General features: G+C 46.5%; 1 protein-coding gene across 1 annotated transcript in view; it reads left to right on the top strand.

Moving 5' to 3' along the window:
• Positions 1 to 23,722, top strand: part of LOC144806626 (uncharacterized) — a 64,034-nt gene that overhangs the window by 13,181 nt on the left and 27,131 nt on the right. The window contains exon 3 of the mRNA XM_078672947.1: positions 20,548 to 20,568. Coding sequence (XP_078529073.1) covers positions 20,548 to 20,568 — 21 coding nt within the window. The remainder of the gene's footprint in view (positions 1 to 20,547; positions 20,569 to 23,722) is intronic.

Raw genomic sequence — 23,722 nt, 5'->3', positions numbered from 1 at the left:
TTTCGGAGTCCATACACGTGGACGAAGGAAATTGGACGCTTCTGGGATGGTTTTGGGGTCTGATATCGACTTGGGGTTGGAAGATACTGATGATCATAGGGATTGTTGTGACATTTCTGTTCTCATGTTGTCTTTGTGTGCAATGTGGTCCTGCCTTATGTGGCCTTTGTGCTACGACGTGTATAAGACAGCCCGTTGTCACCAAAGAGGCATTGAAGGATCGAATAATGTATCAACAACATCTGAGTGATCTGATGAGTATCGAAATCGATTATGATTCCGACTAGTGCTTGCCTACATGAGGGCAAAAGGACCGTCTGAGGTTCCGTAAAAATTATTACGATGTTCTGGGCATTGCCGAATATGGATAAGTTTGGTATCTACGAACCGCAAATGACGAGTTCGGCAAGTGTGCGAATTTTCGCTACACTACCTGCCAGGGTTCGTCTAATATTACGTGTTCTTCATCTGAACCCTCGGGTTCCATTTTAGATACGGCATCCATTTTGTTTCTTGCCCTCACGTAGTCAGCGAGCAGATAACTGTTCGCCCCCTGACCCTCTAGTTCCCAAGCCTTACGGAAGACGCATATTCCTTTCATGCGTCTTTATGGCCGGAGGAATGACACAGCAAAGGCAGATGGCACAGCTTGAGGGTAATCTGGTTGTACCAGTCTATTGTGACAGCCTTACAGGCAATGGATCCAACTCTTTTGATCTCGCGATCATGCTTCCGATATTACCCCCACACTCTTTTCTCTACACGTGTCTGACTTCCTTGCAGCTGCTCTTGTCTCTCCTTCTTGGTCATTTACAACTCTAATGGGTGTGCCTAATGGTGGGAAGATGTACTTTTACAGTTGGGAACCGGCATGGCTATTTATAAAGATGTTCCGGGATTCTGAACACATGAAAGCGACCCTTTTGAAGTCTACTGTGGGAACCGGATTGTAATCTTTTGTCCACATGTTATGCAATGGTAACACTCTGTATAAAAGAGAGCGACCTACAACCTCAATTTGAAGCAGACTCTCAGAACCTACACACTGTTGTACTTCTTGTGACTTTTGCCTCCCTGCAGTAATAAACGCTGATCTTTGACGCCGAAGGAAGTTTCCCGTGTCTCTGTAATTTGTGCGCCGAAACAGGTATCCCATGAAGGTTATAGGTGTTGTTCCCTGGCACCGCTGGTACTGTTAAAAGTCCAGTCCTTCACCGTAAAATAGCGCGGTGGGCGGGATTGCGCTTCAGCCCAGGTGAGTGCAGTTGAGGGGATTCGGGTGTCTGTAGTTCCACAAGCTTCCTTGTAGCAGAGAACACCCAGCAGCAACAAAGTCCGGCTGCGAGCGGCTCCCGCGAAGCAGGGGCCGCAAGCCGTAAAGTAGTGCGGTAGGTGGGATTGCGCTTCAGCCCAGGCGAGTGCAGTTAAGGGGATTCTGGTGTCTGTAGTTCCCCAAGCTTCCTTGTAGCTTAGAACACCCAGCAGCAACAAAGTCCGGCAGCGAGCGGCTCCTGCGAAGCGGGGGACGCGAGCCGTAAAGTAGCGTGGGTGGGCGGGATTGTGCTTCAGCCCAGGTGAGTGCAGCAAAGTGGATTCTGGTGTCTGTAGTTGACCAAGCTTCCTTGTAGCAGAGAACACCCAGCAGAACAAAGTCCGGCTGCGAGCGGCTCCCACGAAGCGGGGGCCGCGAGCCGTAAAGTAGCGCGGTGGGCGGGATTGCGCTTCAGCGCAGGTGAGTGCAGTTGAGGGGATTCGGGTGTCTGTAGTTCCCCAAGCTTCCTTGTAGCAGAGAACAAGCAGCAGCAACAAAGTCCGGCAGCGAGCAAGCATTTGTTGTACACACTCAGTCAGCAAAAGGTTTCACACACTCAAGGACTGAACTCCAGGCCAATTGCTTTATATCCACTGTTATAGTTGTTTTATTTTTAGAACCAACAGTTATAAAAATATACTTTTCTTGTTATGAGTACTCTCGTGTAATTACTTTGCAAAGGAGCAATTAAGGTTGTGCACACAATGGATACAGTATTGGAAGTAAGCAAAACAAACCTAAAACACACTATAGCATTGACTTCAATGTTTTTTCCACATATAAGTACAGTTGATTACTTTATAGATTACTTTGGTAGTTCCAGGACTAGATCCTAGATTCAGTCCTGGGGTCTAAGCTGAAACCAGATTAGCAAAAACGTTTAAGTTACTGTAGTGAATTTTCATGAATATAGAGATGTTTTAAAAGTTAACACTTAAAAACTTTTCAATGGAAATCTGACTATGTTATTCAATGGGAGAAAATTCAGGTTGCAGGTAAATTACGATTGCGTTACTTTTATAATCCAGCACTGGTCTCCTAGGGCCAGCACTGGGGTCTTGACTTAAAACAGGTAGGTAATTGCTTTTCAGTATTTCGTGTGATTTTTAAAGAATATTTCAAGTTTTCAAAAGTAGAAGTAGAAATTTCATAGAAAAGCAGACAATGGGTTCCTATGGAGAAAATACTGATTAATAGTAAACCCAGAAAGGATCACTTTTACGGTTCAGTACTGGGCTGAAAGGTACAGTACTGACTTCTCCCCTGGTCACAGTTGAGTACTTTGGAATTCAGACTTTGGCTGATTTTATGTGAATATTTTCAGTTTTCAAAACTTCACACTTGGTCAATGTTATCCAATGGCAGGTAAGTGAGCTACCGGTTCCAGGTGAGTACGTGGTTGGTGAAGTTAAGGTTCTGGGCATAAACTCAGGGGTCCCCCAGGGTCAGGTAAGTACTGTTAGTTCAATCCCAGCAGTACAGGGGCGGCCGGGTGCAGAGGTAGGTAGGCCCAATGATATCCAATAAGGGAATGGGGGCCTTCGGTTAGTGGCTGCTGGCTAGCAGGCCACGCGGCTGTGGGAGCTGGGCTCCTGGTCACTTGCTCAGGGCAAGGGGGAAGTAGGCTAGGACAAAGGTGGCACAGCATGCGGCACTCGGGCAGCTGGGTACAGGGTGCTTTTAAGCCGTCGGCGCTCAATGTTATTCAATGGGAAAGGTCAAAAAGCAAAAAAGGCTGCAGGCTCGGGGACGGAGACTCTCCAGTGGCGACCAGCACTTCGAGAGGTAAGTTGGGGTCTTGGAGCCCAGGTAGGTACCCGAAAGGGGGGCACAGGGTGCCGGGTGCAGGGGTGTCTTTGGGTGTCGGAAAAGCTTACCCTCGGGGTGGCCCCTCATTCTGAGTCTCCAGGCGTCGTCTGGTTCGTCGAGGAGGGTCTTTGGGCACTGGACTTCGGGTCCCAGTCGTGGGGGGGATGTTCTCGTGGTCTTGGTTCGGTTGGGCACGGCCTGGGCTCGGCGGGTGCAGAGTGGGCTGGTCCGGAACTTCCTGGTTGGCACCAGGTTGGTTGATGCAGCAGAGCCTCTGCTGAAGGGAGTCCCAATCTTCAAGAGGGTCAAGGCAGGCAGGTCCTCTGGAAGTCCCAAGGTTGCTGTCCACAAGAGTTTCCAGGGTTAGGCAGGATCAGGTTCCAGGATCAACAGGCCGGTAGGACTGGGGCCAAGTCAGTTGTTGTTGTCCTGTTGTTAGCAGCTGCACGGCGGGTCTTCTTCTTCTTGATCTTCTTTCTTCTTTGGTTATCGGAATCTGAGGGAGGAATGTTCAGGGTGCCCCTAAATACTAAATTTAGGGGCGTTACAGGTAGGACAAGGACAGGGACCAATGCGTCCCTGTCCTGGGGTGAGTACACCCCGTAGCCTGCTACTCTCCTGGGGGAGGGGGGAAAGGAGCCTAGCTGGGATTGGGCAGGGCCCCCCATCTACAAGATGGCCGGAGCCCGGGGTTGGGCTTCACCTCGCCTCCGCCACCTGAGGGGTGGAGTTGGCAAGGCTGGCCCCCCCTACCTGACATAGTTTTTCCCGCCAGTCTTGTTATGTTATGTTATGTTAATCTTTATTTGTAGAGCGGACGTACACCAGGTTGGTTTCTTGACGCTGATCTAGAGGTGATAAACCGGGGTGTTAATAGTATGCCTGCTTGAATAACCACATTTCTGATAGATACATCTGCCAGTGGATTCCTCAACTTGTGAATATCCCCTTGCGTCAGCAACATCCGGAAATACTTTTTGGAGCTTCGCGCTGACGTGGACGACGTCACCGAGGCACGCCATCGCGCGAGACTCCGCTGACATCACCGACACCATAATAGGCCCACACCGGCGTGATGACATCAGTTCCCTTTTTTCCGCGTCGTCGACGATAACGGTTTCTGGGAATCTCTGTAGGTGTAGTAACTTTGTTACTGTTTTCTCTGTTTCCTTGCTTCTTTGTCTCGCTGAAAGATGTCGACTAAGAAGACCAGGTTCAAGCAATGTGGGGAGTGAGCAAAAAGATGTCGATCACGGACCCGCACGATGACTGTATCTGGTGTCTCAGTTCGGACCACGATGTCGAAAGCTGTTCTTCGTGCAAGAAGATGAACCCGAAGGCACTCCGAGAGAGAGAAGCTAAACTTCTGGTGGCGAAGTTGAAAGGTAGAAATGAAAAGAAGACTTTGAGATCGCACTCGAGAAAGTCGAGGTCGAAGTCAAGGGCGCTGTCGAAGTCCAGGTCGAGATCCCATACGGCGTTGCCTTCGAGGTCTTCTTCCGATCATGCTTCGAAGTCAAGAAAGAAGTATAAGCAGCGGAGGCATGGATCTCGCCATCATTCCGGTAAGGAGTCGGACTCGAGGCCGAAGTCGCCTAAGAGGAGACATGGAGAGGATGTAGTGTCTCTGTTGCCCGAGGTCTTGGATCCAGAAGGTGAGGCTCCGATTTCGAATCCATGTCAGGCGCCGTCTCCGGCTCGAGAGGATGAGGAGGTTCCATTGGCAGAGGGCTCGATGACTCCGACCCAGCCACCTGTGGAAGAAGAGGCGAATCCGGTACCTCCCGAGGTTCAGCCAGCGGGTTCTTACCCACCCTTCCCAGCTCCTGGACAAGACCCTACTGCATTTTTAAACGCTATGTATGGAGTCTATTCGAGAGCTTGGTACCCCTCTGGTGCGCCTTCGGGTCCCATGGGTCCTATGGCACATAATTTAGGAGTTCCCCATTCCTATGCTCCAGCTCCTTTCATGCCATTTATGCCGCCGTCTAATCCGCCTTGGCTTTTTTCGGCGCCGCCGAGGTAGTCGACGCTGATGCAGTCGTCGCCGGCTCCGATTCGACCTCGAGAGCAGCGCATTGTTCCTCCGGATTTGATCTCAACACCGATACCGGCTCCGTCGGAGTCGTTCCCGGATCCGACGGCGCGGCCTGTGAAGGAGAGATCCAGAAGGGATGCTCCGCGCCTTGTTGAGGAGCAAATATATATGGAAGCTGAGGCTGATATGGAAGAAGGTGAGCTTCAGGAGGACTATTTTGATGATTTAAGAAAAGCAAGTGGGCTAGAGCTTTCTCCTGAATGGGAACTGCCATCTGTGTCTGACGCCTCTTCAAAAGAAAAAGTGCCATACCATGTGGTTATTAAGAAGGCTGCAGAACTTTTAAATTTAACCTTGCCTACAGTGGAATATAAATCCAATCTCTTTACTGAGGTCCTTCATTCTCCGAGTTCTGTTGTTGAACCGTTGCTCCCTTTTAATTATGCGTTAACTCAGCCTATATTGGAGGTTTGGGGCAAGCCTCTTACAGCTCCTGCAGTGCCAAAGGTGTTGCAAGGAGGCATAGAGTTGCACCTGGGGATCCTGAATTTTTATCCTCGCATCCTTTGCCTGAAAGTCTGGTTATTCAGGCAGCCTGTTCAAAAAAGACTGTGGGTGAATTTCCTCAGGTGCCTGGGGATAAGGAATCCAGGATCAGACTGCTAAGAAGGTTTTCTCTTCAGCAAGCATGGCATTGAAATCGACCAATGCCACTTGTCTTTTGGGGAGGTATATACATGCCCTGATGGACTCAGTACGCCAGTTGGCTCCTAAAATACCTGAGGACAGTAGGAAGGATTTTAATGAGGTATTGGCCGATACGCAAGCGGCTGCACGCCAAGTGATTCAGAGTGGGCTTGACACTGCTGATTCAGTTGCTCGTCTTATGGGTACTTCTGTTGCCTCTAGAAGGGCTGCCTGGCTGAAGTCATCTGACTTTTCTGCGGATGTTCAGGCTGCGTTGTTGGATTTGCCCTTTGATGGTGTTGGGCTATTTGGTAAAAAGGCTGATGCGGCTTTGGAAAGATTTAAGGACTGTAGGGCTACTGCCAGATCTTTAGGGCTGCAGACCAGAGGTTCAATGACTAAAAGGGATAGAGGTTTTGGACGTGGTTCCTTTCGTCCCTACCGTCAAGTTCAACAGCAGCAGCAACAGCAAAATACGCTGTATAAGTCATACAGGGGCAGACAAAGAGCTCGTCCTCGAGGGCGTCAAGCCTCCTCCTCATCCTCTTCCTCTTCTAACCCCCCTCCAACCACAGCAAAGCAGCCTTAGATCTGCCATTCCGGATCATGCGGGTCCTGTGGGGGGTTGGCTTACCAATTTTCTACAAGATTGGGAATCTGTTACATCAGATCTTTGGGTTCTCAATCTTGTAGAAAATGGGTATGCTCTTCCTTTTCAGGAGTTTCCACCGAATTACCCTCCTTGCCAAGGTTTTTGCACGGAGGAACACCTGTTGCTCCTGCAGGAAGAAGTCCTGGCACTGTTAAGAAAGGGTGCGAAAGAGGTGGTTCGGAGCAGGAAAGGGTCAGGGATGCTACTCCCAGTATTTCCTGATTCCCAAGAAGGATGGCAGACTTCGTCCAATCCTAGATCTCAGGATCTTGAACCTTTACGTGAAGCAGGAAAAGTTCAAGATGCTCACCCTTGCGCAGGTTCTTCAGGCACTGATGGAAGGAGACTGGATGGTGTCGATAGATTTGCAGGATGCATATTTTCACATCCCTATCCTGCAGTCTCACAGGAAGTATCTCCGTTTTACGGTGGGATCTCAGCATTACCAGTTTATGGTCCATCCGTTTGGTCTTACTACTGCGCCTCGAGTTTTCACCAAGGTGATGGCTGTGGTGGCAGCACATCTCAGAAGGTCGGGGATTCCGGTATTCCCTTATCTGGACGACTGGCTGATCAAAGCAGAGTCGCCAGAGATAGTGCTCTATCATCTGCAAGAGACAACTCAATTGTTGCACAGATTGGGTTTTTTGATAAATGTACCCAAATCTCACCTGGTGCCCTCCCAGCGCAACCTGTTCATAGGTGCGGTACCGTACACAACTGTTTGTCGTGCATTCCCTCCACCTCAAAGGATTCAGGAAATGATTCCTTTATTTTACAATGGAGCGGTTGTTCCAGTCCTGAAGGTCCTTTGTCTGCTCGGTCTGATGGCTTCTTGCATTCTGTTGGTCAACCATGCACGCTGGCACATGAGGGCGCTCCAGTGGTGCTTCCGCAGGCAGTGGTATCAACATGAAGGGGATCTAAGGGAGTCTGTGAGGATCTCCAGAGAAGCTGCAGCGGATCTGTCTTGGTGGGGCGTGGAAGGCAATCTGTCACAAGGAAAGCCTTTTCAACTGCCTCCATCGGTGGCCACAGTAATAACGGATGCATCCACTCTAGGGTGGGTGTAGCGATTACGTGGTCTGAAATGCTAAAACAGTACCATTTAAAGAAATCTCGCTCTCAGCCTGCTTTGTGTGGAGGAAACGGTGCGAAAAGAAGACAAAACTACAATTACCAGCATGCCGACGGGTGGTTCTTACATAAGCACCGCCTTCCAACCTGTTCATAGGTGCGGTACTGGACACAACTGTTTGCCGTGCATTCCCTCCACCTCAAAGGATTCAGGAAATGATTCCTTTATTTTACAATGGAGCGGTTGTTCCAGTCCTGAAGGTCCTTCGTCTGCTCGGTCTGATGGCTTCTTGCATTCTGTTGGTCAACCATGCACGCTGGCACATGAGGGCGCTCCAGTGGTGCTTCCGCAGGCAGTGGTATCAACATGAAAGGGATCTCAGGGAGTCTGTGAGGATCTCCAGAGAAGCTGCAGCGGATCTGTCTTGGTGGGGCGTGGAAGGCAATCTGTCACAAGGAAAGCCTTTTCAACTGCCTCCATCGGTGGCCACAGTAATAACGGATGCATCCACTCTAGGGTGGGTGTAGCGATTACGTGGTCTGAAATGCTAAAACAGTACCATTTAAAGAAATCTCGCTCTCAGCCTGCTTTGTGTGGAGGAAACGGTGCGAAAAGAAGACAAAACTACAATTACCAGCATGCCTAGGGGTTGTTCTTACATAAGCACCGCCTTCACAAAGGAAAGGTGCTTGTCAATTGACCTGTTTGTTTGAGGAATGGCGGATGGTGATCCCCGCCGGATTTCAGCTGGAAGATAGAAGCCCTTTGAATTCCTGGACGAGTGCGGGACTGAAGTCTCGGATTTTGTGACCTTTGAGAGCCTTTGCTGTAAGGTACTGTTCGGTGGAAAAGCGGGATCGCTTTCTCCACGTATTTTGATAAATTAATCATTTGTGCCCGTTGTGGAGCCGCGGTGCATTGAAACGCTCTATCTCGCGTTTTATAGCACCTGCGAGAAAATAGATAACGAATCCCTTTGAAAGCGCCTGACTAGAAGACGCTTCTCGTGTGATCGTTAATTAGGAGGTCGTGTTGAATTCCTTATCTGAACTTTGTTTAAGGGAATTCCGTCTCCAATTGACCTTTGGCCATTTTAGTATCTGGTGCAATAGAAGACGCTCATTTAGCTTTGGACTAGCGTCTAGAAATTTCATTAGTGAAAGGCAGAGAATAAAGAGAAAACATTGACACTGCGAAGAAGACGTCCTCTATCCATTCTTCCTGTGTTGTGCCAAGTAAATGGCTGCGCTATTGGTGGTAGTTCATTCCATGTGAACTCTGAACAGGGAATACTACTTTTGGTGATTCTGCCACTTTATTGAAGCAAATAAAGTGCAGATTATTTCCGGCCTCAGGGTGTGGATTTCTGGTGAGTAGGGGGACAAGACCTTGTGGCATATTGAGGTATTTACAGTTCATTAGTGTTGACACATATGCCTTGTCATCCTCTGCAGTGAGAATAGCCATTGAGGGTACCAACCAGCCTGGGACCAAGCCCTTGAGGGAACCACAGATACCACATCTTGTTTATTATTTTATCCACTTCCCTTTTTCCCCCGTGGCACGAATTCACGCAGAGAGTGTATATCGTCTCTGTTGGGGGTCGTGTCTAGGAGGGACTGAGGGGCTTATCTTCAGGACATCGTCTCCGCCTGGCACAAGGACAAGGTTAGTGGCGTTTCCTATTCTTGAGCTGCTGCCAATCCCGACAGTGGGGTGCTCATCTGGGGGATCTGGAGGTCAAAGGTCTTTGGTCTCCGGAGGAAAGGTTGCTTCACACTAACCTTCTAGAGTTGCGGGCAATACGTCTAGCGCTCAAGGCCTTCCTCCCTTCCGTTCGCGGTCGGTTCAAGTCCTGACGGACAACACCACCGCGATGTGGTATATCAACAAACAGGGAGGTGTGGGGTCGCAGTGTCTCTGCAGAGAGACACTGCGTCTCTGGTCCTGGGTTAAGAACCATCAGATTTGTCTGATGGCAAATCACCTGGCCGGAGTTCTGAACGTGCATGCAGACAGTCTCAGTAGGCAGTTCTCGGCCGACCACGAGTGGAGGCTTCACCCAGAGGTGGTTCGTTAAATTTTTCGGATGTGGGGGACTCCTCAGGTGTTCGCTACTCTCGAGAATGCTCACTGCCCGTCATTCTGCAGTCTCCAGTTTCTGATACAGGGAGCTTTGGAGGACGCGTATCAGTTGAGTTGGGACTCAAAACTACTTTACGCGTTTCCTCCCATACCCTTGATTCCTCGGGTTCTGAGGAAGATTCGCCAAGACCGGACCCAAGTCATATTGGTCGCCCCGGATTGGCCAAGAAGGGTGTGGTACACAAATCTTCACCGCCTCTCCTCCTGCTCGCCGCTCCGTCTCCCTCTCAGGGCAGATCTCCTCTCTCAGATGGAGGGGCAGGTTCTACACCCCCACCTCCAGACCTTACACCTTCATGCCTGGAGATTGAACGGGGTAACCTGAATTCCTTTTCTCTCCCACCTACTGTGGTGGATGTCATCTTATCAGCCAGGCGTGACTCCACCAAGTCTATCTACTCTTATAGGTGGTCCAAATTTGTTTCCTGGTGTGGAGAGAGATCTATTGACCCCTTGAGGGCTCGTTTGTCCAACATACTTCAGTTTGCTCTTTATTTGACCCAGCAGGGTTTTGCTATTTCAACTGTAAAAGGTTATTTATCGGCCTTGTCGGCATTCCTTTGTTTGCCGGACCAGCCGTCTTTATTTAAAACACCTATTGTGTTACGTTTTATAAAAGGTCTGACTAACAAATTCCCTCCTACTACATTTATTGTGCCTCAATGGGACTTGAATCTTGTTTTGACCTATTTGATGGGTTCACCTTTTGAACCATTACACAGGTGTCCCATGAGGCTTCTGTCTTTTAGCAATCCCCTCGACAAGGAGGGTAAGTGAGCTTCAAGCTCTTAGTTCTAAGCCCCCATTCTTGACTATTCACGCTGAACGAATGGTACTCAGGACCAGGGCTGCTTTTCTGCCAAAGTGGTAACTCCCTTCCATCTAGGACAGTCCATTATCCTTCCTACCTTCTATCCTCCCCCTCACCCTTCCAAGGAGGAGGAGAGACTACACCGTCTGGACCCTAAGAGGGAGGTGAGCTTTTATCTCGATAGGACTAAAGACTATTGTGTGGATGACCAGCTCTTTGTTGGTTTTGCTGGCTGCAAGAAAGGAAGGGCACGCTATCAAGATGGATTATCCTGTGCATTAAGATATGCTACACTCTTGCTGGAAAGGAACCTCCAGAAGGCATAAGAGCTCACTCTACTAGAGCAAAGTCATCAACATCTGCTTTGTCTAGAGGTGTACCTGTTGAGGACATTAGTAGGGCGGCAACTTGGAACTCCCTCCACACTTTTACGAAGCATTACTGCTTGGATGCTGAGGTGAGGAGGGACGGCCACTTTGCTCGCTCTGTCCTGCAGGATTTTCTGGTATAAGAGAGTGGACACCCTCCTCCGGGAGTGGGGACTGGTGTGGGACTCTATTCACAAGGTGAGGAATCCACTGGCAGATGTATCTATCAGAAGAACAAGTTACTTACCTTCGGTAACGCTTTTTCTGGTAGATACAGTTTCTGCCTGTGGATTCCTCACTGACCCACCCGCCTCCCCGTTGTCCACTCTTCTATACCTGAGTTACTGTAATGTAAATATTTTTTATTGTCAAAGGAAATGTTTTATTTCAATTGCTTTCCTGCATTGGCTTCACACTGTTTGTGTTATCTTGACATTTGTGTACTGTGTATTCTGTGTATATATCTACTGTCATCGCTCCGTCCGTGTGCCTCGAAAGCACGGAAAAAGGGCGGAACTGATGTCATCACGCCGGCGTGGGCCTATTATGGTGTCGGTGACGTCAGCGGAGTCACACGCGATGCCGTGCCTCTGTGACGTCGTCCACGTCGGCACGAAGCTACAAAAAGAATTTCCGGATGTTGCTGACGCAAGGGGATATTCACAAGGTGAGGAATCCACAGGCAGATACTGTATCTACCAGAAAAAGTGTTACCGAAGGTAAGTAACTTGTTCTTTTAGTAGTTTCCGGAATCTCATGAGGTCTGTGCACGCTCTAGCTTCCAGAGTTAAGGAGTTCCACAATTTTGGGCCTAGGGTGGCGAATCTTGACCCTCCAGCGCGTTTTAGCCTGAAGGGGGGTATGGCCAGAGGGTGCAGATGGGCAGATCGCAGGTTGCGAGTGGGAATGTATCTGTTGATCAAATTATCGATGAATTTAGGATTTTTATTATTCAAGGATTTGAAAATGATACATCCCACTTTGAAGGTGCATCTCTGGGTTATAGGGAGCCAGTGTAGCTTCTTTAGCAGTGGAGTGGTGTGTTGGCTCCTATTTGCTTGAAGGACCAGCCTGGCCGCCTGATTTTGAACCATTTGAAGGCGGTTGATGAGGTAGGTCGGGATGCCGAAATAATGGGAGTTGGCGTAGTCGATGTGGGATATTACCATCGCAAGGACTGCCTGAATCTATGCTTCCTGGCTAAGGAATCTACTATTTTTTCTTATTTTTCTTAGCTGGAAACAGCAAGTAGAGACCACAGCTCCAATTTGTTTGTTCATGGTAAGATCGCTGTTGATTATTACCCCCAGGGTTTTAGCAGAGTTAGAGGGGGTGGGGGATTGTCCCTGATCTTTAGGCCAAAAAAGGGGGTTCTAGGGGTTCGTTAGGCCACCTGTGAGGATGACTTCCGTTTTGTCCGGATTCAAGCTTAAGGCTGTTCATCCAGTCACGGATGAACAGCATTGTTGTCTGGAATTCGTGGACAGTAGTGGGGGAGTTATTGGATTCAAGCTTAAGGTGATTGCTGTTCATCCAGTCACGGATGAACAGCATTGTTGTCTGGAATTCGTGGACAGTAGTGGGGGAGTTATTGGATTCAAGCTTAAGGTGATTGCTGTTCATCCAGTCACGGATGAACAGCATTGTTGTCTGGAATTCGTGGACAGTAGTGGGGGAGTTATTGGATTCAAGCTTAAGGTGATTGCTGTTCATCCAGTCACGGATGAACAGCATTGTTGTCTGGAATTCGTGGACAGTAGTGGGGGAGTTATTGGATTCAAGCTTAAGGTGATTGCTGTTCATCCAGTCACGGATGAACAGCATTGTTGTCTGGAATTCGTGGACAGTAGTGGGGGAGTTATTGGATTCAAGCTTAAGGTGATTGCTGTTCATCCAGTCACGGATGAACAGCATTGTTGTCTGGAATTCGTGGACAGTAGTGGGAGAGTTATTGGATTCAAGCTTAAGGTGATTGCTGTTCATCCAGTCACAGATGAACAGCATTGTTGTCTGGAATTCGTGGACAGTACTGGGGGAGTTATTGGATTCAAGCTTAAGGTGATTGCTGTTCATCCAGTCACGGATGAACAGCATTGTTGTCTGGAATTCGTGGACAGTACTGGGGGAGTTATTGGATTCAAGCTTAAGGTGATTGCTGTTCATCCAGTCACGGATGAACAGCATTGTTGTCTGGAATTCGTGGACAGTAGTGGGGGAGTTATTGATTGGGAAGATTAACTGAAAATCATCCGCGTAGTTAAAGGTTTGAATTTTTCCAACCTTAAGTGCATGGATGAGTGAGAGAAGGTATAGATTGAATAAGTGGGGTGATAGGGAGGAGCCCTGGGGGACATTGCATGTATTTTTAATCTTGGAGGTTGTGAAGTTTCCCAGACGGACCGCTTGGTAGCGGTTGTATAGGAAGGAGCTTATCCATTTGAGGGCTAGTCCTTGGATTCCAGCCCATGACCCGATCGACCAAGGTGTTGTGGTCGACCGTGTCAAACGCGGCGGAGAGATCCAGAAGCACAAGTGCTTGGGGGGATCCTCCATCCGCTTTTGCTCGTAATTGGTCCAAGACTGATAATATAACTGCTTCTGTAGAGTGTGCAGGGCGGAACCCTGCTTGGTGAGTGTCCAGGTAGTCTGACTGCTCCAAAAAGGGCAACAAGTTTTTGGCTACATGAGCTTCAAGTAGTTTGGCCATGTAAGGGATCAAAGAGATGGGACGGTAATTTGTGAGAGACCCGGGGTCTGCTCCTGGTTTTTTCAGGAGAGGGATGACTGACGCCTCTTCTAAAGTGTTGGGAACATAGTCTTGAGATAGTGAGAGGTTTAATAAGGCCATGGGTGGATCTGGGCAAGCCGTAAAGGCTTCCTTTAGGATCCTCGGGGGCAGCAATCTTCAGGGGAGCCAGATTTGACCTTCATCATAAGGTCCCTGAAAGCTTCTTGGTCAAAATCAAAGATTTCCACAGGTAAAGAAAACAGAGGCTCCATCAGTGGAAACATGACGATTAGCCCAACTTTAAGCATAGCACTCAACTCCAAAGGGGTGGATTTCCCTGCCTGCAAAGTACGTAATTTCTGAATATTCATTGCGAGCAAGCCCATGAACACCCCTATATGACAGGTGGCTTTATTTAAAATAATAACTGGTTCTTTAATATAGCACTTGATATCAAAGTTTTCCTTTTTTAAGATGGTGATGCTAATGTTAACCAACTTAAAAGTATTCAGTATATCAACCTCGTAAGGATGAAAATCTAAATTGACCTATTCAGCATTTAAACACATGACCTGCAGGTGACACAGATTCATTTTCATGGCTTTAAAGTCCACTTTCCCTCATGTGCTAATTAAACCTACTCCCAGACTGGCCTGTTAAACGTGAAGTGTAACACAAATAGAGGGGCGGACCTGTTCACACTTTACTCTTCCAATAAACAGGCAGAATCAAAGTTTGTGCCTCGCCTATGCTGTCTATATACGTTACTAGGCGTCTGTTCAGGAACTGAAGTGAGGAGTGAATGTTACGACAAATTGTCACTTTGCTCAGGGAAGCAAAATCTTACCGTCACTCCCAGTTCTTGTCAAAACGTTTTTGCACAAAGTATCGGAGAGAAGCTGACTGGGAAAATAAATGTGCACAGTTCACCAGGATTCCGGTCCATTTTGCCTCCAAAAAGGCCTGGATGGCCAGTAAGGAACGTCCGGCGAGTTAGCGGTAAAGAAAGGTCGTCTGGGGTTTACAAATGTGATTCAGCACCACCATCGGCTGGTCGTTTGTTTTTCCTCCGGTTCCTACTTCAAAATGCATCAGAGAGCTTTTTAACAGTCTGTCTATTGAGAAATGTGTTGATTCTTACGGGCACAAAGGCTAGGCTACGGAGCTATTCTCATACTAATCCTGTCCAATTAAAAGGTCTCGTCAGATAAGTGTTACTCAAAATAACGCGAATAGAGTGAGGACTCCATGAGACTCCCACAGATAGCGTAACTGCTTGACATTAAACCATCCTCCTCTAACTAAAAAAGAATCGAGCATTGGTAAAAATAATAAATCGGTCCTTGGAAAGCTGGTGCGATATTTATTTATTTTATATTTTGAAAGCATATTCCACTGAATAAAAAAGAAGAAAAGAAAACGCAGTGCCTGCTAAAGTGTCAGCCTTATGTTTGCAATAATAAAAAAATTTAAAACAAGCTCTTGGCATTGCGGAGGGGGGAGGAGAAATGTGAGACGCGGCCTGGCGGCCGTAAAAGTGAAAATACCGCTGGCCGGCCGTGGGCAGTGAATAATTAGGGGAGGAGAAATGCCTGAGGCCGAGCGCACGCTGGGGGAAGCTTCAGATGCCTTTGATGTGGACGCGCTTTCTGCTTGACTACTCCACAGGCACTGTACGAAATCCACCGATGGTTTAGCCCTGGTTTAGCCCCTATATCTCTCGCCAGCAATGCGCAAGCGCATTGGCAGGCGAGACCTAAAAAGGAGTTGTTATATACTAAACCTCCAGAGACGTTTTATTAACTAGTTATAAAGTCTTCTTTTTTTTAATTGAAATTATTTCACATTGTTACTGGATCTGCATTGCTAAACACTTATAAGGTCCCAAAGGCGAGACCTATTGGCTATGCCAATGCTTGTTATTGATTGAGTACAATGAGCAGCAGCACTTTTGATTAGGTCCTGAAGAAAGCCGCAAACACTTCTTTGAAGGGTTAATAGGCTATAACATGTTGACCTCCTATTAACACTAACAGTGCATATATTTTTCTACCACAGTGCCCTGTTTTTAATCGTGGCCCAAGGGAGTACAAATAATGGAAACCATATACCCTTTACCAAGTTTTAACTTTCATTCTGCTGCCTCCACTACCCTGAGCTCATTATTGTGGTATTTAGTATACCTTTCTCTATAACAAAACATGCCTGAACTCCTCCCTCTCAGTGAGGGGGTTGTACCCCGTACCGTGACTAGGTATAACTGAGCGAGGAGCTTCCGAATGAGGAAGCATGCCAACTATGGTGGGTGAAGGAAATCTTCCTTTTAAAGGGATATTTCATTTTAGCTAGGTGTTAATTTGCAACAGTAATCCTCATAGACCCAAGGGTTTCTTGATTGTGGTAGAAATACATTTTTACCCCTTCATTGTACGTTTAAGCACATACCATTGCTTGAAATGTTGTGATCAATGTAGGAAAAATACTCTGTGCACTGAGAAAATTTGTTAAAATAACGGAAAGTTGATAATCGCAGTTAATACCTTCTCATACCTGGATTGATCTAGAAGAGAAGTCTGTTAATTCTAGCAGATTTTTGATACCACAAGGTATAAGAAATTATCTGAAATTATTTAACAAATGTTGCAAGTATTATTTCTAAAGATAAAGGAAGGACTATATTTGTCTTTTTAAAATGAACCCCAGTGCGTATGACTACAATAACCACCGCTCTCAAATCAAAATTGTGCTTGGTTTAGTGAGAAAGCTAAGTGATCCAGGAGAAACTAGGACTGCGCGTCAGTATTTTTCATAGGAAGCTTTAAGTTAGAGTGAAAACATTTTTTAGAATGCCCCAAAAATTGTGATAAAGATATTATGTTTGACAAAAAAATAGGTACATTTCATGACAATATTGAAATGGGAAATAAAATAACACAAACAAATATTTACACCACATGACAAAAATATTAGAGACTAAATTTCAGCAATATAGGAAATACTGAGGTTCACGTATTAATAATCCATTTGGTAAAAGTGGTTGTTTGTGGAGTCAGCACACTACTGTGTCTGTGATTGCTATTGAATAAAGGCATTTTTAATGCACCCCATTTTACTTTCAGATTCAAAAATGTCCCCTTGGGTTACTACCTCCTGTTACTCTTTTTCAGCCCACACACGGTTTCAAAGCTTAATATAACATATTCAGAAAGGACACTATTAACATTCCCCTTCCAAATTATGGATTGTTAAATGGGCTTAGTACATTTCAAAAAGGGGTTTAGCATTTGCAAACTTTGTGAATTACTGAACCAGTGGATTTTTGAACAATAAAACCCTTGGTACACGAGGCAATTCTTCTCAATTCCCTCCAAATTAAGTTTGCTGATAATGTTAGTTGAATGATAACCTGTGCACATACCTATTTAGTGATAGTGTTGCTTCAGATCAAATAATAATCATCACACAAAACTCTTACACAATATTTAAAGACAGAATTTCTGACATCCAGCTTTAATGTTTTGTTAAGTATATTTGCAAATGTTGTTACTTAAACAGGAAAGCATGTAAAGTGGTCTCTGGACATAAATTGGATGTAATCATAATCTTTAGATACATTTTCTGAGTTTTAGGACCAAAGTGTGTCTTCTGGGTTTACTCTAAACCACTATAATAAACATATTCAATGCTTTGAGATTTGATCAGTTTGTACTGGTTTCTATTGCCGACAATAATCTAGATTTAGACCAAGGATCAATTCTATCCATGGCTTTTAAAATCTATTTATCATTGATCTCTTTTAGTGTTATCGCAAATAAAACTGTAATAGAACTGATCTGAGAGAAGGGCTTTCAAGTATTATGCTCAGTCAATTTATTGAACAAACTATGGAGTTAAAATCTGAATAGATTAGATCCACAAGCATTGCCTGACCACTGCATTTTACATCAATAGATTACTAATCAGCACATTTTCTCTAAGTACAATTCAGTCATCTTCAGTTTTTCGTGGAGCTCGTGCTGGGTCTGTTTGAACTCTTTTAAAATGACATTTAAATGTCCAAAAGTTCATGAACTCTAGTTTCAAGCCTGGTCAAACCTTAATGAATGATATACCTAAAGACGCCCTTCTGTGCCTACATTTTATTGTGCACCATGATTCAGAAATGGCATGTTTTTCCTTTCGGAGGTAAAATTCTAAACATATTTATTGTTGTTGCCATCTGAAACATTATCACTAATTGGGAAGATAACAACAAGTGGTCCTGTGATGCTTGCTGGAATGGGAACTGTTTAATCAAAAGGTGGATTGAATTCAAGTTTAGGTGACAATTTTACAAAAGTGTATGGATTTTGTATATATTTAAAATTGCTGATCTCCAAAAAGGCCTAAATCAATTAATTGAATTGAAATTCAAGTTTATCATTGTAATCCTATTGTTGGAAAAGATGTGATTTTGAACCCCATGAGGCGGTTCCTTTCCAGAAAGCAGTCAGGTTGTAATCATGAGGCAAATAATGCTGAGGAGGTTAAAATATTCAAATTGAATTCAAATTACACAATAATTAATTTTGTTTTTCTATATGTAAAAGCATTACATTAATGACATTTCTGTATCCTACCAACTTTCTTTCCTGTTCTTTAGGAACGTTTCTATAGTTGAACTTTAAAGATTGCCCGAAATTAGGAATTGTGCTCTACATAACTTGGCTGTGTTACAGTTTGTTGATTGTTATGTACTACTTTTGTCTCTGATGTGTATGGCAACTGATGTTCTGTTTTGCTTTAATAATCAGATTATGTTTATTAGGTTTTACTATTCAATAAAATGTTTCAAACACAACAAATGGTAGTTGATATGTATTTACAACTGTAGCATTTTTATTGTATGGGCACTTTCAAAGGGGCCAAAAAGATAGTCTGCTGGGTGACGGAGGACCACATTGGCATCAGCAGGGAGAGGTTTGGGCAGGTGATTGAGGGTATATGTAAGATTGGAAGTAGGGGGAACAAAGCATGTACATTGTGTGGACTGTGACGACTCCTGCAGGTATTGTGAGGGATACCATGCTACCCTGAAAATGAATCCCCTAATGATTATTATCAACAAGCTTTATTCGGTTTTATAAAAGAAAAACATCTTCCAAGTTACAGATTGACAAATATATTTATGTCCAAGTTAATCAGAACACAAGATAAAAATTCATGAATTACAGTACAGAAGTTAATCGCAGCTTGACCTGAACAGCGACCCGTAAAAAGTTAAGCGTATGCAAAACAGTGTCATTAGAGAGGAGTTGTAAAAAGATAAGAGGTGGCTTCACCCTCCTAAAACCCGCTTTTTTGAGAATGGGAATAATAAATATCTTTCTAGGGACAGCAGAAAAACTACAAAACATTAAAAAAGTGCATCATGTCCTGAGGAGACTCACCGTTGCAGCCACAGGGCATGAGGCACAGGCCTCTGTGGGAGCCACGAGGGTGTGCCAAGAGGTAATGGAAGAGGTGGAGCCGAAACCGGGTCAATAGAAAACGATCATGGATGCTTTTAAGCCCTAGAAGATAAGGTTCGGTGGTTGGTGCAGTTTTTAACACAATTTATTTACGCACACTAGGCTTCCACAGCTCATTTCCTCTCTATCACAGCGGCTTATTCTTAGAAAACACTCTTTGACCAGAGAAAGGTCCCTCTTACATATGCGCTCAGGGTTAGCAAATAGTTCCTACCTACCCTGGAGAGGCCAACACTTATATACTGTAGCCATCGGATGCGTGAGACACGGTCAAGTGAAAGGCATTCCTGTAAGATGTCTTTGCTAAGTGTATTTTCTTAATTAGCCCAAATATTAAGCCACAAAGCCAGAGGACGGAAAACCAGTAAATCTGAGAGGAACGGGGTGCTTTGTGGGACAGAAAGGGCCCATCGCAGGAAAGAGTCCCATGGTTCACCGACAAACTCAAGAGCTCCAAGAAGAACTGCCGAGCCCTCGAGAAAGTCTGGAGAAGGGAACCAACACCGGACAACTGGACCACCCTCAAGCTTGCCACCCGGAAGCACCACCAACTGATCCGCGCCACCAAGAAAACTGCATTCAAGGACCATCTGGACAACAACGCACACAACTGCAAGGAACTCTTCAACATCGTGAAAGAGCTCTCCAACCCCAACGCCGGAAACAACGACATCACCCCATCGCAAGACCTCTGCAACTCCCTCGCCTCCTACTTCCACAACAAGATCGCGGACATACACAACAGCTTCAGCATTCAACCATCGCACACAACGACCGCAGCAACGCCGCCCACCACCACCCTCCGCGCCTGGACTCCGATCAGCACCGATGACACCATCCGCATGATGAACTCCATCCACTCCGGATCTCCAACCGACCCCTGCCCTCACCACGTCTTCAACAAGGCCGACACCGTCATCGCACCCCACCTGCGGGACATCATCAACACCTCCTTCGACACCGCCACCTTCCCGGAGAGCTGGAAGCACGCCGAACTCAGCGCTCTACTAAAGAAACCAACAGCGGACCCCACCGAACTCAAGAATTACCGCCCCATCTCGCTCCTCCCGTTTCCAGCCAAAGTCATCGAGAAGACCGTCAACAAGCAGCTGGCCGCCTTCCTCGAGACGAATGGATCCCTCGACCCCTCACAGTCTGGCTTCCGAGCCAACCACAGCACCGAGACCGCCCTCATCGCTGCCACCGATGACATCCGAGCCATGATGGACAACGGAGAAACAGCGGCCCTCATCCTCCTAGACCTCTCCGCGGCATTCGACACTGTCTGCCACCGCACCCTAGTGCAGCGCCTCAGCAACGTCGGAATTCAGGGGAAGGCACTGGAATGGATCGTCTCCTTCCTCGACGGAAGAACACAGAGAGTCCGTCTACCACCGTACAAGTCAGAGGCCACCGAAGTCATCTGCGGCGTCCCTCAAGGATCCTCGCTGAGCCCCACCCTCTTCAACGTCTACATGAGCCCCCTCGCGCCCATCGCACGCCAACACAACCTGAACATCATCTCCTACGCCGATGACACCCAGCTGATCCTCTCCCTGACCAACGACCCCGCCGCTGCCAGAGCCAACCTTCACGAAGGGATGAAAGATGTAGCCGAGTGGATGACGACCAGCCGACTGAAACTGAACTCAGACAAGACGGAAGTCCTCATCCTGGGCTCCTCGCCCTCCGCCTGGGACGACTCCTGGTGGCCCCCCGCCCTGGGCACCGCACCCACACCGACAGACCACGCACGCAACCTGGGCTTCATCCTGGACTCCTCCCTCTCCATGACCAGACAAGTCAACGCCGTCTCCTCGTCATGCTTCAACATCCTGCGCATGTTACGGAAGATCTTCCGGTGGATCCCCATCGAGACCAGGAAGACGGTCACCCAGGCCCTCGTCACCAGCCGACTGGACTACGGCAACGCCCTCTACGCCGGAACCACCGCCAAGCTCCAGAAGAGACTCCAGCGGATCCAGAACGCCTCAGCCAGACTCATCCTCGACATCCCCCGACGCAGCCACATCTCCGGACATCTGAGAGACCTGCACTGGCTCCCCGTCAACAAAAGGATCACCTTCCGTCTCCTCACCCACGCACACAAAGCCCTACACGATCAAGGCCCGAGCTACCTCAACAACCGCATCAACTTCTGCGCTCCCAAACGCCACCTCCGATCAGCCAGTCACGCCCTCGCCGCCGTCCCCCGCATCCGAAGAACGACAACAGGAGGAAGGTCCTTCTCCCACCTGGCCGCCAAGACCTGGAACTCCCTCCCGACCGACCTGCGCCTGACCCAAGACCACCTCTCCTTCAGGAAGAAGCTCAAGACCTGGCTGTTCGAGCAGTAGCAGCACCCCCCCCCCCCCAAGCGCCTTGAGACCCTCCGGGTAGGTAGTGCGCTCTATAAATGTCCTTGATTGATTGATTGATTGAGCACTTTGCATTGCCCCTACCCCAATGTGGCCCTATATCTCACTCCCATAACTAACCTTTGAGATATATTTGTCTTCATATGTCTTCAAAGGAGCCTCTATTGGCTTCCCTCCCACTCTGCTTGCAAAGTTAAAAACAGCTGCAAAAGCTTTCACTAGATCCCCTTTCTTCCAAGTAAGCAAAGGGCACCAACTGAGGGAATCGTCAAACACAACTCCCAAATAGGAGAAAACATTTGTCTTCGGCATTGATGAAAGTCCAAATTTAAAAGTGAACTGCTTAGCTTTACGAGGTCCCACTTGCATAATGCACGACTTGGAATGATTAAACAAAAGGTCCAAGTCCTTCATAAAAAGGGCAAAAGAATTCAGAAGAATTTGTAGGCACCTAGCTGTCCTAGCCCAAGGACTGCGTCTGCGTAATGGAGGACTGGCAGGCTACGCTTGCCTACCTGGGAACAATCAGCATTTGTGGCCAAAAGGGTCTTCTCTAAGGAATTAATATATAGGTTAAAAAGAAAGGGTGCTAAAATGCACCCTGACACACCCCTCTCTTGATGTCAAGCTCTCTGGACACTTTCAGGTCCTTTGAATAGCGGGCAACCACGGTTGAATCACGGTGAAGATCCCGCAGAAACAAAATGATGTTACTGTCAATGCCACTGGAGGACATCAACTGCCACAGCTTGGACCTATTGACCCAGTGGAATGCTGAGGACAGGTCCATGAAGGCTAGGTTTTCGGGGGCTGGAACGAGCCACAGTGTATTTGTTCAGAACCATGTACAGGTTTAAACACTTCCACAGTGTAACGACCTGGGCGAAAGCCGTATTGGATATCGGATAAAAAGTTGTTTTCATCAACCCAAGATACAATTATGTCAAGTATCATGCGGCCCACCACCTTCACCACAGAGTCCAGAAGAGAAAAAAACGGTCTTTGCAGCATTCATAGACGTTTCCACAGCGTTATTGCCTTACATTCCTCGACCTGGCAGCAAGAACTTTTAGGAGAGGACGGTGGCCTCTCAGCCGTAATTCATACTAATAATGGATTGAAACAGGGATGTCTGTAGGAGTCCACCATCTGTCATGTTTACTTTATGTAGATGATATTGTTATCTTGGATTTAACGCCTCAGGGTCCCAATTCCCTCCTGTTTTCTCTCTGTCAGTTTGCTGTTTCCCACTTTTCGAAAGTTTATATTTCCAAGAGTAAAGGTTTGATTTTAAGGGAAATAAGTTTCGTAAACATTGCAGCTGTGATTGGTACCCTGGTAAAGAGTAGCTGGAAGCCTTCCCCCTACTTGGACGAAATATCGCCTGATACCCAGAATGAAAGTGAGCACATATTAAACAACTCCTCATTGCGTAGGTGGGTTAGAGGCTTATTACAATGTCCATAGGTACTTTCTACATTTATCACCTGTATATCAAGCAATAGTCTCTTAGACTCTGCTGGACGCTATAGAATGCATAGATATTTCAAAATGCTACTTTTTAAATGAAATTGAATGACAATTTTAAGGAAAATATGTCATTTGAATACACTTCTGGCAGTACCAGCACTTAGACTAGAATTCAGGATAATGAATGGTTTTGTGTAAGGCCTGGCAGCGGTAGTACGGTGGAGGCACCGGCTGCAGATGAACAAAGAAAACACAATTCGATATCTTTCACTGTCACTTACAGAAAGTTTTGATATGAAAAAAGAAAAGTGTGCATTCTATAGAAATTTTAAATATGCATTAAATATGTTTGAGGTAAATCAGGAAACTCTTATCTCATGTTCAGTTTATCAGCTGAAACGTTTTGTAAAGACATCCTTGGGTGCCCTTAGTTTAAGTTTGGATTCTTAATTTTCTACAAATAAGGGAACATTTGATGTAATAATTTCATCCTTTTCTGTGACAAAGCCTCAAAAATCTCTCTCTTGGAACCTTGATGACAGAATTCAACACTTTTTGATATTGTTCTGTATGAATCACTCCCTTTAAAATCTGTTACTGCAAACTGGTCTCGGATGAAAGTTAGGGATGGAAAATGTGACTGCTGTAAGCTGGTATACAGGATAGCAACCATGTACTCTTTGTTACCACTGCCTCGCGCTAACAGCGTTGTTTATTATTGAGACCTTTGTTTTTA

Source organism: Lissotriton helveticus (genome assembly GCF_964261635.1).
Source record: "Lissotriton helveticus chromosome 1_1 unlocalized genomic scaffold, aLisHel1.1 SUPER_1_unloc_91, whole genome shotgun sequence".
Taxonomy (NCBI): domain Eukaryota; kingdom Metazoa; phylum Chordata; class Amphibia; order Caudata; family Salamandridae; genus Lissotriton; species Lissotriton helveticus.
This window is presented reverse-complemented; position numbering and strand designations above follow the sequence as displayed.